The following is a 16,396-nucleotide window of genomic DNA, read 5'->3' on the forward strand; positions in this document are numbered from 1 at the left end:
CATCAGCCTCTCCCTCTGTGACACACTGAGATAATTCCTTTCAAGGGAGGTTCAGCTAATCTTAAAATACTTCTGCTGTTTGCACTGGATAAGTCCTCAGGGAGCACAAATCCCACAGATACAAACAGGACCTCCACTCTGCCTTGTCCCCTCCCCCCAAAAGCAGCCACCACCTTGGAAAGGCAGCGAGGTCACTGACAGTGGCAGTATTTATAGTCCCCTAATCCTGCCAGGCCAGCTCCGGCCACCTGCTCTGCTCAAGGTCTGGGCAGCTTGGCTAAGGCGCTGCCGGCAGAAAACACCACAAAATGCCCTGCCTACCAGTCGCAGGCTGGAGTGTCGTCCAGCCTTGCCTGTCACAGCCTCAGTTTCCCCCAGTTAGGGGGCTTTTTCATCATTCAAAGTTCAGTTTCGCTTAACAAGGACATGGATAAGGTCCCCTCCTTCCATTTTGACATATAATGGACAGTCCCAAGGGCTCTGGTCAGCACATTAAACCTCCACTGTTGCTACATCATGGGACAGCATGTGTCAGCACCCAACCAGCACCTCAAGGCTCCCTTTTTCTTAGCCATACCCACCCGTCAGAGCTGCATCCCAGTAAACAGGCCAGCCCTGAGCCCCTTCGCTGTGTGCCAGAAAGCTGCACAGTCCAAATTGAGAAATAGCAAAGGCCACCGCACGGGACCCTGTCCAGTCAGCCCTGTGCTCACAGGGAAAAGTTTGGTTGGTGAGGGTGACCCACCCCCCACCCCTTGCTCTGGCTGACCTGACCCAGCACCTATCCCTCAGCCATCGGGGTGGCGGACACTACCGGCCTTATTCTGACCGAGGTACCACACTGGCCCTGTGTCTCCAACAAGGACAGCCTGTGTGAGGCTTTGTTTCTGCTGCGCCGCCCCACACCCGCGCCCCGAGCCTGCCTCCCCATTGTCCACATTAACCAGGAAAAGAAAAGAATCTCTTGTGCATGGGGGGAGGACGAAAAGGCCCGAAGGTAAATGAGCTGAACTGAAGACATTCTCATTTTCTCACAGTGTCTGTGTACCGTGTACCCCCAGGCCATTCAGGTGTCTTTAGACATTCCAAAAACATGGGAAGAGCAAGGCATCTGCATCCCCAAGGCCAAGGTTGAAATCCCGGCCCCACCCTTTACAAATGAGGTGACGTGGGGACAGTTGCACAGCCCCTCCAGACCCTGGTGTCCTCGGTAGAGGAGCAAAAAATAATGCCCCGATCCTGGGATTCACTAATCCAGTATTTGCTTTTTAAATCATCATACATTGTAGATTTGAGGGGTTGATTGGTTTGTTCTGGGGAGATTAAAGACAATTAAGACTGGTCCCCTGATCTCTACCTAAGCCCTCATAATAGAATGACAGCACAAATCCACACGTGCATTCTTTTGTTGTTGTTGTTGCAAAAAGCTTTATTGTTTCCATTTGGTCCAAGGCTTGGAAGAGGGCCCCAGGGTGGTTAAAAAAGCTGCCTTGTGGAAACAGAGAGGGGCTTCTCAAAGGCCATGGGGCACATGTGTATTCTTAAAGCAGTTAGCAAATGAACAAGCATGCTGTGTTTTTATAAGCAGTTTCCAATTTTCTTTCTTTCTTTCTTTCTTTCTTTCTTTTTTTTATTTTTTTTGCTTTTTAGGGCCACACCCCAAGCACATGGAAGTTTCCAGGCAAGGGGTCAAATTGGGGCTATAAGCCACCGGCCTATGCCACAGCCGCAGCAATGCAGCATCAGAGCTGCGTCTGCAACCTACACCACAGCTCACAGCAACGCCAGATCCTTAACCCACTGAGCGAGGCCAGGGATGGAACCCGCAACCTCATGGTTCCTAGTTGGATTCATTTCTGCTGCGCCACAATGGGAACTCCCCAGTTTTCTTTTTAATTTTTAAAAACTACAGTACAGTACACCTCACATATAACTTAGGGCCTTAACCATGTTTCTGTGGACAGTTCAATAACTTCAGATTGTGGTGCTCCTGTCCCCACCATCCATCCACAGAAGTCTTCATCTTGCGAAACTGAACCACTCTACCCATTAAACAATGACTCTCCATCCCCACCCCGGCCCCGACCCCAGCCTCTAACAAGCTCCAATCTGACTGTTAACAGTCAACAAAAGTAAAGGCTAAACATAAGCTGAGGTTGGAACTTTCTAAATATTCTTCAAATCAGAGGAGGAAAGAATTAACATTCTGCAGATGGATGGAATGGGCAGGAGTTAGGAACAACTGGAGCACCATCTGCGTGCTGGATTTATGGCGCCCCCTACTGTTTGAAGTATGCAGTTTCTTTCAATCAACCCTTTGTTTCTTCCTAAGAATGTGGTCATATTAAGTCTGAAAGATACACTGCCGTGGTGCAGCAGAAATGAATCCAGCTAGGAACCATGAGGATTGGGGTTCAATCCCTGGCCTATCTCAGTGGGTTGAGGATCTGGCATTGCCGTGAGCTGTGGTGTAGGTCGCAGACCTGACTTGGATCTGGCGTTGCTTTGTCTCTGGCATAGGCCAGCGGCTACACCTCCAATTGGACCCCTAGCCTGGGAACGTCCATGTGCTGCAGGTGTGGCCATTAAAAAAAAAAAAAAAAAGTCCTCCTTTTTATGTAGCTCCTCCTTTTAATATAAATTGTCCTATATATATCATCATCCTACCTTTGACTCTGCCCTGCTCAGACGTGTTCCTCTGGATCACCCCCTCCCGTGCTGCCCCTTCGTGGCCTCTCACCCTTTCAGAGGATGGGTCAGCGGTCCCAGTCAGCAGCTCCACAGGACAGCAGCCCCATTCCCTCTGGAGAGTACTGCAGGCTTGCTCACGCCACCGCCTTTCATGCTGATCCCCTGGAAATCGGATTCATTGCCCTTTTCACACACAGTCTGCTCCAGGCATTTCCACCCTGGTAAAATGGCATTTTTTTTTTTTCTTTTACATTGGGACTCACCGTGGTTTTTAGAGACAGTTCTGATGAAATACTGTCATTCCACTGGAGATGTGGTGACTTCTCATAACCTTGCTGTTAGCCTTAAGAACCTTCTTAGAAATTACTCCATCTAGCAGCTATGGAGAGGACAGCACCCCCCCCTCCGCCAGGCAGCCAGGCCTCCAGCCTGGAGGAGGAGACATGTGCACTCACCTCTCATCATAGCCCCTCACACTGTATGTGGACCCCTCAGCACACCCCATTAGCACTCACTTCAAACACCTCCAGATCTGACCATGTCTCACTTCCTGGACCAAAGCCATCTCTCATCTGGATTGTTACAGTAGCCCCCCAACGGGGCTTCTCCCTGCTCCTGCCCTTGAGCCCCCTGTCCCCCTCTGTTCTCACCCAGCCTTGGGAGAGCCTATCAAAACAACAATCTGATCATGTCACTTCTCCACCCACGATGTCCCACGGGCCTGGAGTCAAGACCGCTACCCTCAGAACCCTTTGTGAATTCCCCCATCCCACCCCCAGCCTACCTCCACCCCCACCCCCTGTACAGCCAGCACAGTATGATGCTAAGAATCAAAAGGCCAAATAGTATCCCTCAGGTCTACATCAGCCCTCTGTGAAAACCCAAGCAAGACAGGTGTGTGTATCTGATGGTGTCTGGCCTTGTTTTGTCCCGCCCCCAATCCCACCCCCAAGAAAATTAAATCGGTGTCCCTGCGGCCTGGAGTGTATGGCACTGGCTGTGAAAACCAAGCCATCGCTGCCTCTGAAACACCCCCCCCAAAACAAGACTGCCCCACCCCTGTCATGAGCACATACGGAGATTGACTTTATCTGTGAAGACAGATTACAGGGTCCTTTCTATTCTAAAATGTTTTCAGAGCCAGAAAAAAAGAAGATCCACTCTTTGTGCAAAAGAGGGAAAAATATACAAAGAGGAAAATAATATCAATCCTAATCTCACCACCTGCCAATGGCCCCACTGTCAGCGTTTTACTGTGGTCCCAGGAAACCTTTTACAATGATGAGAGCTAAGTTTGAGCCATGTTTGCCTTGCCCTGCACTGGTGGGAGCATTTTGCGCAGATCACAGGCTCCTGAGCCTGAGGCTGCAGACATGCGGGCGGTCAGGTCATCTGAGGTGCGCTAAGGAGCTGGCCCCAGCATGTAAATCAACTAATTCACCAAGCACAGGGTCCACAGCCAAGCTTGTAATCACCTCTATGTATGCGGTATTGTTGAGGGTTAACCGCTGCTTTACCCAGTAAAGACTTGAACCTAATTAAACATAAGTTGAACCCTTCTTTCTAAGTAAAACCTCAAAATAAAAATGATGCGCAGGGCCAACTATTTTAACTCAAAACAGCTGCATGTATTTCAGTTCTAACTGCAGGGTTAAGAATGTCTGACTTAGTAATAATGGAGACAGCTCTGTGAGTTCCTCAAAAGCCTGATCAACAGCTCCTGGAAGTCAAGTCAAAACCAGAGCTCTTGGCTGTGTTCCTTTGTGGAATGGAATCCTCTCGGGACATGTGGAAAAGTGTTGTCCTGCTATGGCTGGGTTTGTATGTTCTCTGAGTTCAGATGCTGATGGAGACAATCAGCTTCTTCAAATCCCAAGTTCTTGGGAAAGAGACTCAGTCCCAGGGCAGGTCAGGGACTGACTCTGGATGAGGAAGTTCTTGGGAGAGATGCTCTTTTGTGGTCCTAGTCATATTGACTCTGACTGTGGCAGCTTGGGCTCAGAAGTGTTATTTCTGTAAGTGTTGGGGCTTCCTTTCTGTACACCCTAAACCTATTTGGGGATCTTAGTATACGGTTAAACTTTGACATAACTTAGCTCACTATGACTTGGATTTGGAAATAAAAGGTTAAATACTGCTCCTAACAGAGAATAACAACATACTATATACACTTGTCAAAACTAATCCAGGAGTTTCCTAGTGGCCTAGTAGTTAAGGATCCAGCATTGTCACTGCTATGGCACAGATTTGATCCCTGGCCTGGGAACTTCCGCATGCCATAGGCGCAACTAAAAAAAAACTAGCCACTTGTACTTTATTATCTGTAAATTATACTTCAATAAAACTTGACATTTTTAAAAGCAAAAATACAAAAACGAAAACAAAAGCTGAAACCTGCTCAAGAGATCCTCTGAAGAAGATGTTAAATTACTCATTGATCTGCCAATCAAACCCTCATTAGAAATGTGACCATGGATGGGTGTCTATGTATAACTGAATCACTTTGTTGTACAGCAGAAATTATCACAACCTTGTGACTCAACTGCACTTCAGTAAAATTTTTTTAAGAACAGCATATAAAAAATTTTTAAAAACCTTCAATCTGTAGAAAAAAGAGAAAGAAAAGAAAGAGAGAAAAAGAAAGGTAACTGTATGGAGTTCCCGTCGTGGCTCAATGGAACCAAATCTGACTAGGAACCATGAGGACGCAGGTTGGATCCCTGGCCTTGCTCAGTGGGTTAAGGATCTGGCATTGCCATGAGCTGTGGTGTAAGTCACAGATGCAGCTTGGATCCCACGTTGGCCAGCAGCTATAACTCCAGCAGGTGTAGCTCCGATTAGACCCCTAGCCTGGGAACCTCCATATGCTGTGGGTGTGGCCCTAAAAAGCCAAAAAAAAAGAAATGTGACTGTAACACATATGCTGACCAGAGAAACTTCATGTTAAGGTTGTGTATAAAAAGGCTGAAACCCTTTGGGTTAATTTCTACAGAGGCTAATACAATTCTAAAAAGAAGCAGCTAATGATCATGGGGACAGAAGGTGTGTCTATACTCTACTCGAGATGATTGTATCTTGAAATACAAATTAGTGTTTCAAAATTCAAAGTGAAAATTTCATGGTCAGTGCCTGGTCTTCAGAAAAAGAATCATAGTCTGTCAAAAGAGTGGGGTACGGGTTGTCTATTTTTTTTTCTTACTTTTTTTTTAAGAATTTTTTTGGCCACACCCGCAGTGTGTGGAAGTCCCCGGGTGGGAATGGGACCCTCAACACAGCAGTGACCCAAGTCATAGTAGTGGCGATACCAGGTCCTTAACCTGCTGAGCCACCAGGGAACTCCTAGAATTATTTTAGATTTACAGAAGCATGGTGAAAATAGCACAGAACTTTCACCTCACAATCTTACTGTGCTGTGGTACATTTGTCACAACTGAGGAACCAACCTTGGTACATTCTTATGAAGGAAACTGCACAGTTTATCGAGATCTCACTAGCTTTTTCCTCATGTCCTTTTTCTGTTGTAGGGCCCCATCCATGTTACTACAGTACAGTTGTCTCCATAGTCTCTTCTGGTCTGTGAGAGTTTCTCAGACTTTGTTTCTGTGGCCTTCCCAGTTTCAAGGAATACTGGTTGGGTTATGTGTAGGATGGACCTCAATTTGGGTCTGTCTGGGGTTTTCTCATGGTTAGACTGGGCTTAGGGACTTTGGGGAGGAAAACCACATGCGGGAAATGCCATTCTCATCACATCTTATCAAGAGAACCTGCCAGCAACCGAGCCATCCTGATGATGTTGACCTTGATCGCCTGGCCAAGGTCATGTTTGCTAGGTTCCTCCACTCTGAAGGCATTCTTCCCCCTTTCCATCCTGACCTCGCTTTGGAAAGAAGTTACCATGGTCAGCTCACATTTCAGGAGTGGGGAGATATGCCCCCCTTCCTTGAGGGTATCCAGATAAATTACTTGGAATTCTGTGCTGGAGATTTGCCCTTATTTATATCAATATGGACTCATTGGTATATATTGTATGCTGTGGAAAGTAATTCAATACTACATCTCTTTTTTTTCTTTTTCTTTTTTTGTCTTTTTTTAGGGCCGCACCTGCGGCATATGTAAGTTCCCAGGCTAGAGGTCCAATAGGAGCTACAGCTACCGGCCTACGCCACAGCCACAGCAGTGCCAGATCCGAGCCATGTCTGCAGCCTACACTGAGGCTTACCAGAACGCTGGATCCTTAACCCACTGAGTGGAGGCCAGAGATCGAATCCTCGTCCTCATGGATACTAGTTGAGTTTGTTACAGCTGCACTAGGACAGGAACTCCCAATTATTCTTTGTTGCTCAGATTCTTCCAGCTTTGCCACTGGGCGCTCTTTCTTCTGGACTCTTGTGTCCTTTAATACATTATTCCAAGCTGATCATCTTGTATATTTACCACCCTAGTCTGAGAATGAGCCTTTTCTCCAAGGAGCCCTGGTTCCTTTTATAGGAAAATAAATAGAAAAACCAAGATCTGGGCACTGAGTGGGTTGTTCTGTTTTGCTGGCTGCTTCCTAATGAGATAATGTTGACAGCAAGCTCTGCATCGGCAAACCCAACCCTGCAGCTCCTCCGAGGAACAAATCATGTTCACTGTCAGTAGTTTATTAGCTTTGTGTTCTGGTTTGGAAAAGTCAATGTCATTAGGCTCTGCAAATATTTGAAGAACCCAGCATGCCCTGGTCAACTGGCAGGACATGTTCTGAGTCAAGACTACTCAAGGTGAACTCTCCTTGTGAGGTTAATTTGTAGAACTTCTTGTCTTCTGAAACAGATTGGTTAAATCTGATCTGGTTATGATGCTAGGGCTCAATCTGTTTCTTGGGGAAAGCTGACCTACAGATAGGTATTGCAGCTCTTAATCAACACCATACCTGCTTCTGCGTTGCATGTTTTCCTTTCTGGGCAAGGTAGGAAATAGTCACTTTTTAAAGAACTTGCTGGAAGGCAAGGAGCATTTTCATCCTGGAAGCATGGTCTTGCTCAGTGGGTTAAAGGATCCGGTGAGCTGTGGTGTAGGTTGAAGATGCGGCTCGCATCCTCATGGATACTAGCTGGGTTCTTAACCCACTGAGCCACAATGGGAACTCCTGCTCATTTAATTCTTTACAGCTTTACTGCTATGGAATCCTGTCCCAGTGCTGTCCAGTGTCATTGAGAAGGTGTGATCTGAAATTGCCACCAAATCTGGGCTGAAGGTGTGAGTGACAGCTCACCATTTCAGGCTGGTACTTTAGCCATGGGAAAAGATGGCAGGGACCACTTGTCCAGGCCACTAGGTGATAAAACCTCTGAGCTCTGAGTTGCTAGATCTAAGGAAGTTTTTTCCCTTCATGTCGAAGATGGGGTGTGAGGAGTTCCTACTGTGGCTCAGCAGCAATGAACCCAGCTCGTACCCATGAGGACACAGGTTCAATCCCTGGTCCCACTCAGTGGGTTAAGGATCTGGCACTGCCGTGAGCTGTGGTGTAGGTCACAGATGTCGTGCAGATCCTGCGTTGCTGTGGCTGTGGTGTAGGTCAGCAACTGCAGCTTTGATTCAACCCCTAGCCTGGGAACTTCCATGTGCCGTGGGTGCGGCCAGAAAAAAAAAAAAAAATCATTGGGCCTCTGAGGATTGTTCCCCACAATAGCTGTTCTCCCAACCTGCCCTCTCTCCTTCTCTTACTCCAGGGTCTTCACATCTTTTGATGGATTCAGACTGTGGTCCACTCTGAGAGCTGAGCAATGATGCCCTTTCATTTAAAAAAAAAAATTTTAGTTTTTCCCAGACTTAATCATTGTCTTAGTTATCATTTTTCTTAGCTTTCTGGAAACTAAGCAGTCGTTACTTTTTTTTTTTTTTTTTTTGCCTTTGCTAGGGCCGCTCCCGAGGCATGTGGAGATTCCCAGGCTAGGGTCTAATAGGAGCTGTAGCCACTGGCCTACACCAGAGCCACAGCAACTCGGGATCTGAGCCGCGTCTGCAACCTACACCACAGTTTACGGCAACGCCGATCCTTAACCCACTGAGCAAGGCCAGGGATTGAACCCGAAACTTCATAGTTCCTAGTCGGATTCGTTAACCACTGTGCCACGACGGGAACTCCAAAGCAGTCATTACTTACCACTCATTTATTCCTACCATTTCCTGTAGCTGCAAAAACCCCCTTTCATGTGTTCACACACATCTTGTTTCCTGTTTCACCTCCTAAGGAAGCATCTCTGGGAGCCTTCCAACCCACTCCAGGACTGAGAACTGACCTGTGGGCCTTCCCGGGAGGAGCTCCCTTACCCTAGGCTGGGGGCTTCCTGTGCCTTTGGTCACTGTGATCAACCCTGTATCTTTCTTTTTCTGCATCTATGGCTCCCTTGCTTAGGCAAAGTATACCCTCAAAAGCTTCTTGAAAAAGTATGCATGGAGGGTAAATTTTTTGAGACTTTAAGCATCCAAAAGTGTCTTTCTTCTAGATAACCTTAATTGACAGTTTGGTTTCAAGTTCTAGGGGATTTTCCCTGCTAACTTATTGCCCATGTCTTCTCTTAGTGCTGGATCCCTAACTGTCTAAAGCTGGCAGCTCTGGAAATCCAGTGTCAGCCCCAAACCTTGTCCAGTGCCATATGCCCAGTGGGTCTTTTTTCACCCACTGTGCCATGTCTGCATGATGGACCCTTTCAGGCTTAAAATTTATATCTTTCAGCTCTCAGGTTTTCACTGTCTGGAACTCATAGTATTTGAATGTTAGACGTCTTACGCTGGTCCTTTATTTATATTTTTAAAATCCATTCTTATGTACTCACCAGGTCTTCATTTTCTGCTTTATCTTTGTGGTAGGTTTCCTCAATTTTATCTGTCATTTAGTGAATTTTTCATTCCTGCTTTTTTTTTTCATTCCTGGGATGTCTTTCTTGTTCTTTGAAATGTCTTCTTAATATCATTTCCATTCTGTTCTTGGCTATAGTGTCTTCTTCAGTCACTGGAAATAGCAATGGGGAAAAGTTTTCTTCCTCTTTCTCTCCCTCCCTCTTCCTTCCCCCTTTTGTCTCTCAGTATTGTCTCTATTTCCTCCCAAGTTCTTTTCCTCTTTGCTTTAGTCTCTTCATATTGAGTCCTTCCTTCAAAGCCCGGTGATCCCTGGCTGCCTCCTCGGTTTTAGGGGTGGGGCACTAGAAGCCGGCTGGCAGCTATGCACAGGTGGGTGAGGTCTCTCCTTGGGTGGCCCTCACTGATGGCTCATTCTGGTGGGGGTGCTCCTTTGTCAGGAACCTCCAGCTTTCGGGAACTTGCAGTCTTCTCTCTTGAGCTGGTCAGGTTCCTCAGAGAGCGCTTTGGTCTCCTGCCTGCAGGGGGCCTGCCTGAACTGGTTTCCTGTGTCCCAGGAGGTGAATAGAAGAAGAAGGCCAGAACATTCCATATGCCATCCATCCCTTAATTCTTCTGTTTCTGTGCAGTAACTGCCCTCACCTGTGCCTGTTTTGCTTTGTTCAGAGACTAAAGTCTAGTAAGTTCAAGGAGGCATAGTATTACACTAGCTGAGCAAGGGGAACAGAAGATGAACTGACTAACTAGACTCTCCTCCAGCCTGCCTTCACCCCACTTCCAGAAGGGCCTGCCTTCACCCCACTTTTGGGAGAGCCTGACCTCACTCCACTTGCAGAAGGGCCTGTGGCCGCATTCCCTGATGTGTACAGATGGGAAGGGCAAGAGAAAACTCCCTTTCTCCTGTCAGTTTAAGGACTCTGTTTTCTCACGTCTTTTAAATCAGCTTACCTCTCTCCCACCTGCTTTCCCAGATTCCAGATGTTGAGGCTGTTGTCTCTTAACTAGATCTCGTCTCTTCTTCTCTTAACTAGATCTTGAGCAGCTTCCAGGCCTATCATTAAATATTAGCATTTCCATTTTTTAGCAGGTATGCTGACTCAGGGTGGTTCTGCATGCATCCAAAGGCTTTCGGGTCACTTTTCACTATTGGGTTAAAGCTGTAAAAATTACATTCATAAACATGTCCCCCCTGAACTGCTGAGCTCAGCCTAGGTGAGAACCCTTCCGCAAAAGCACAGTCTTCCCCCCCACCCCCGCCACCCCTGGTTACCCACTCAGGTACCTGTCCCATCTGCCCCCTGCCAGGCCCCCTCTGGGGCAGAGGTGATGAATAAGGGAGGGCCCGTGTTGTCTGGCAGCTGGAGGACCGAGTCGGGCTGTCCCCAGTCGGGCGGTTCACCCCCTTTCCTGGCTCCTCGGGTGTCACGTGATACCTGCCTGTCTCATTTCACTCATTGGTGCCTTTTTCTAACAGTCTTGCTTCCTGTTCTTTTTTCCCTACAGCTCTGTTTTGTGATGTTCTGGACCCCCAACGTTTCTGAGAAAATTTTGATAGACATCATTGGTGTGGACTTTGCCTTTGCAGAACTCTGCGTCGTTCCCTTGCGTATCTTCTCCTTCTTCCCGGTTCCAGGTAAAGGAAAACAGAGAATGAAAGAAAAATTCCTGTTTACCCTCATGCCCAATTTGGTCTTCTTTCTTTGGAAACATCTGCAGCCCTGTGCCAAAAGAAAAAACAAAATGTGTCTTTTTTTCAATTTCACAGTGGATTAAAAAGATGCAAAGACATGATTCAGTCAGTTGAAATTCGAAAAACAAGTCAAACAGGCATCATTTGTCTCTTAAAGGACAGTGGTTGCAAACTCAGTAAAAAGAAAGTAGACCCAGAGTTCCCATTGCTGCTCAGCGGATTAAGGGCCTGATGTAATATTTGCGAGGGTGCGGGTTCTATCCCTGGCCTCACTCAGTGGGTTAAGGTGTGCTGTAGGTCACAGATATGGCTCCGATCTGGTGTTGCTGTGGCTGTGATGTAGGCTGGCAGCTGCAGCTCTGATTCGACCCCTAGCCCAGGAACTTCCATATGCCATGGGTGCAGCCCTAAAAAGAAAAAAGAGAGACAGAAGGAAAAGTAGACCCAAAGGGATGGCAAAGGTTTGGGCACAGTCGCACTGTTCTGTATCTTCTATGTGGTAGTGGTTACACAAATCTATGCATGTACAGAGATTCTGAAAGGACTGCTGGAGGAAAGAAGAATCCAGGCGAAAAGTTGAGGTCAGAAATGGGTCATGGAACCAGGCAATGGCACACCTGCCATGCCTTACTGTTCCCAAGTCAGGCCACAAGCTGCCCCTGCTCTTAGATGCCACACATTCCTGGAGGCTGCCATACATTCCTTCTGGTGCTTGGGGTGGGGGTGGGGGACCACTGGGCGTGGCCAAGCTTGGGGCCACTGGGAGGAGGCTGTACTCGCTGGAGATCAAGGCATGTGTCATGGACTTGGCAGTCTGGGCTTGAGGAGGGGCCGAAGGTCCCAGAGCTGTGACTGGTGTGGGATTTGCCTTTAGTCTCCTCTCAATCCCACTTCCTTCCCTGACAGGTCAGGGGCTTGCAGGCAGGCAGCAGGCCCATCTGTCCTTGCAACCAGCTGGGTTTGGACAACAGGTTAGCACCCTGCCTGCAGGGCCTACCCCTCTCCTTTGGCCAAACCCATGTGAGCATCCGAAACTCATAAATTCAAGGCTTCCTCCTGGGGTGGTCAGAGCCCAGCATTAGACCAGGAAGACAGTGGGTTCTTCCTCCAGATGCGCCCTGGACACGAGTTCCTACCCCAGGCGTGAGCACTTCCTCCCCTGTGATACACCTGTGTCTGGGATAAAGGACTAGGCCTCTGCTTCCTCAAACCCCTTCCAGTTTCAGATCAAACCTAAACGATTCCCAAGGATGTCTGTGCCCGCAAACCAACCTGTCCGTACCTGACACACCGCCCATGGGGCTTGGGGCCCTGCCTTCCCTCCAGCACCTCGCAAGTCAGAATGGGGAGATGGGGTGCGAGAACAGGTCACCTGGTCTTTGTGAAATGTTGACATAGGGAAATGAGGGAGCCGGCCAAGGGCCAGTGGTCAGGATGCTGGGGAAGAAACAGGGAAGCAAGACAGGTTCCTCTTCCTCACCCAGCGTTGTGCCTCCGCGTCTCCCCCAGCCTGTGGGCCACGAAACCTGGTCTCTGATCCAGCTTCTCACCATCCATTTGCCGCTTCTGAATTTTCTAGATAGAAGTAATCTGAGCTTAAGGCTGGGTGGGGGCGGGGGGGTAGGAGTGGCAGCACCCCCACCCCCCAGGGATGGCAGTCAGGTGGGGAAAGGAGCTGCCCACCACCCAGGACACTAAGGGCTGTGATGGGGTGGGGAGCTGGGGTGGAGTCAGGCCTCCCCCCCAACCCCACTCCAGCCCAGAGGCAGCGATTGGGAACTCCCTCAGGTAGAGAAGGTGAGCAGCCCAGGGCAATAGCAGTGGGTCCCACCCAGCCTCCCAGGACCTTGGCTGTGTTGCAGGGGCTCTGGGGGCTGGAGGCTGCGGGTCAGGGAGAAGCAGGCATTGCTGATGCACCCCTGGTTCTCCCCTCAGTCACCGTGAGGGCCCATCTCACCGGGTGGCTGATGACGCTAAAGAAGACCTTCGTCCTGGCCCCCAGCTCCGTGCTTCGGATCATCGTCCTCATCACCAGCCTGGTGGTCCTGCCCTACCTGGGGTACGTGTCGGGGGCTGGGGACTAGGGGCCCCGGCTGCCACTCAGTACTCCAGAAGTTTACATTTGTTTTTTCCAGTAAAATCCCTAAGCATGTTTGGAATTAGAAATGCAGAGTGATGCCTTGTTTCTCTGCCTGGACACCCAGTGGGAGGCTGTTAAGATCCATTCTAGAAAAGCACTTTCTGGGTCAGAGCCACGCCCCAGCTCTGCTAAGCACCCACCATGGCGGCGTGCAGGCACAGGAAGTGAAAAACCAGGGAGTGAGGGAGTTGCCCTTGTCCTCCTCGGGGGCTCTCCATCTCCTGGGAAAGGAGCTTGGTCAGTTCCACCGCTGCTAAAACTGCACTATATGGAGAGGAGAGGCGGGATGCTGTGGGCTCACAAGTGGGGGGAGGTGGCCCCCCAGCAGATGCTGAGCTGAGACCTAGAGAAGGAGTGGGAGCCCCTCCTCATGCAGGTGGACTGTTTATTAGGCGCAGCCCCAACCAGCAGATCTCGGTGCGATTGTCCAGTCCTCCTGTTCTTGGCACCTTTCCTGGGTTTTGGCTGCGTTTTGAATCTCTTTGTGCCTCCACACGACTTTCACAGACACATAGCCTCTTGTGTTCTCATCCCCAGGGTACACGGAGCAACCCTAGGCGTGGGCTCCCTCCTTGCAGGGTTTGTGGGAGAATCCACCATGGTCGCCATAGCAGCATGCTACGTCTACCGGAAACAGGTAAGACCTGGCGCCACAACCACCCACCTGCGTGGCACTCTCCCAGGTGCCCGGAGCACCTGCATGGTGGCCGTGATGGGGAAGGGAGGACACAGCCGTCACTGGAAAGGGCCGCGGGGAAGTGTCCTGGGGCAGAGGCAGGTCTCCATCAGCTGATGGGCAAGAGGTGGAAGGCGGGACCCCCAGTGCCCAGCGCAGAGCCAGGCACACAGACGATGCCCAGTCACCCAACTGAAAGGAATGTTCTGACTTAAGATGCAGCCTTGGCAAGGTCACCCCAACCAAGTCCTGAGCGAGGGGGCCCTGAGACCCCATGGCCTCTCCCTGCTCTTGGCTCCACTACCATGTGTCCCAGCCTCAGGCTGATGAGTTTTCTTTGGTTTAGAAAAAGAAGATGGAGAATGAGTCTGCCGTGGAGGGGGAGGATTCAGCGATGACAGACATACCTCCAGCAGAGGAGGGGACGGATGTCGTGGAAATGAGGGAGGAGACTGAGTGAGGCGCCGATGCCCGGGCACCGCAGGGACAGCTGACACTTCAGTGTCATCTGCTCTCCCTCTTGTGTCGTTCCGGTTTGGGGTTTGCTTTTTGATTGGGTCACAAAAGAGGCCTTGGTTTAAAGGTTTCACGGACACTCTGGCATACTGGGGATGCTCACACTGACGTGGGGACCTGCAGGATGGTCTCGCCATGGCTTGGTGGAAACAAACAAAACAGTTGACTTCATGCCCCCGCTTCATGAAAACCCCAAAGACATAGCTGCCTCGTAGTCCTCATTGCCTCTCCCTCCCCCTGGACAATCTCCTTTTGGAACCAAAGGACTGCGGCTGTGCCGTCCATCGCCCCTCAGCCACCACCGCCCAGCAGGCCACAGACTCATCCTGTCCCCTTGCATCTCCCTTAGAATCAGCAGGTGACAACTTTCTTTGATTGGCTTCCCAGTAACATGACTGTGCAGAGACGTGGCCCAGCAGCTTCCCACCATGGAATCATTAACTGTCTGCCACCCACGTGCAGAGGGCAGCTCCAGGCTGCAGCCTGGAGTGGCCGTTCACGATGAGGAATAGATTTGTGAATGCGCTCCTCGGATGGACGGATGGACATAATCTTCCGTGGGAAGGTTTCAGGTGCCACGGAAACAGCAAACTGACATGTGCAAGCGATAGCCTTTCACCTCGCATTTTCCTAGAGTTGAGTGTGCGCTTTCATGTCCCGCCATGTACATACCTGAGCTATCTTGTCAAAGTTGTCACCAAAGTGCATCTCCCCATCGCCATGTCCTTGGGCATGACTTTCCCCAAAGGCTTGTTTTTCACTCACCTTTCCTGAAGATGGCACTAGAGCAAGTGAAACAGAGCATTCTAACTCGACATTTTAGTTTTTAAAATGAACGGAAGCTTTAAGTCATAATCTAGCCTTCTAATGCCCGGCTGCTGTATCGCTACCTTGGAAGTAGATTTCTGACCTGCCATTCTTAGTCCTAACCGCGCGGTACAGGTAATTTCGAGTGTACTTCCCCTCTCACGCCGCATGAGAAAGCAAGACATTTTATAAATGACGGCAGAGTCACTCTGTGATATTCCCTGAAATGACACATTTGAAATCCATTCAGTGCAGTATATTTTTCTAAGTTTTGGAAAGCGGGTTTTTTCTTTAAAAAAAAAAAATATGGACACAGTTCACTAAATTCTTGATTTAGTCAAAATTCCTAGACAGAAAGAACCTAGACACAAAAATATTTTAAAGATATAAATATATACTGTATATGTTATGTAATTTATTTTAGGCTATAATACATTTCCTATTTTCGCATTTTCAATAAAATGTCTCTAATACAATATGGTGACTGCTTGTGTGCACCACATACCTGCGGTTGAAACGTATTGTATCAATGAGCATTGTGTCTTGTTTGCAGCAGTTTTATAGTGTGTCATTTGTATATAAATGTAAGGGTCAGTCAATGACCAGAGAACTATTTTTCATTATGAATAACAGAGGTACGAGTGGTTCAGCTGATGTAGACCATAGTGGGAAGGGAAAGAGATGCTAGAAGGACAAAAAAGAAAAAGTCAAGCCTTTGGCACTTATTCCTTTCAGTGCCGTGTAATCATACTGTTCCTCATAGAAAAAAAAGAATGTAAGGGCTGGGAGTCAGCCCCGAACATCACAGGGTTCATTCACACTTCTGGTCACCCAGTGACCTGGGGAACAAAACCCTCACGCGCTTCCTCTGAGCGGTTTCTCCCCCATGTCTATATATATTTGAGTGCAAGAAATTTAGACACATACCTTTGGGGTGGTTTCTGGGGCAGATCTGAGAAAATGGGGGGGGGGGGATCTAATTGTATCGGCTTTTTTAAAGTACATGACTAGAAAATTAAACAACAGTATTTTTGAA

The 16,396-nt window shown here is 48.7% G+C and overlaps 1 protein-coding gene across 1 annotated transcript in view; it reads left to right on the top strand.

Annotated features, from left to right (window-relative positions):
* ANKH (ANKH inorganic pyrophosphate transport regulator) overlaps positions 1-16,396 on the top strand; it is a 165,136-nt gene extending 148,740 nt beyond the window's left edge. Inside the window, exons 9-12 of the mRNA XM_047767888.1 lie at positions 11,035-11,164; positions 13,157-13,280; positions 13,899-13,998; positions 14,384-16,396. Coding sequence (XP_047623844.1) covers positions 11,035-11,164; positions 13,157-13,280; positions 13,899-13,998; positions 14,384-14,497 — 468 coding nt within the window. The 3' untranslated portion in view covers positions 14,498-16,396. The remainder of the gene's footprint in view (positions 1-11,034; positions 11,165-13,156; positions 13,281-13,898; positions 13,999-14,383) is intronic.

Source organism: Phacochoerus africanus, chromosome 1 (genome assembly GCF_016906955.1).
Source record: "Phacochoerus africanus isolate WHEZ1 chromosome 1, ROS_Pafr_v1, whole genome shotgun sequence".
In the NCBI taxonomy this organism is placed as follows: domain Eukaryota; kingdom Metazoa; phylum Chordata; class Mammalia; order Artiodactyla; family Suidae; genus Phacochoerus; species Phacochoerus africanus.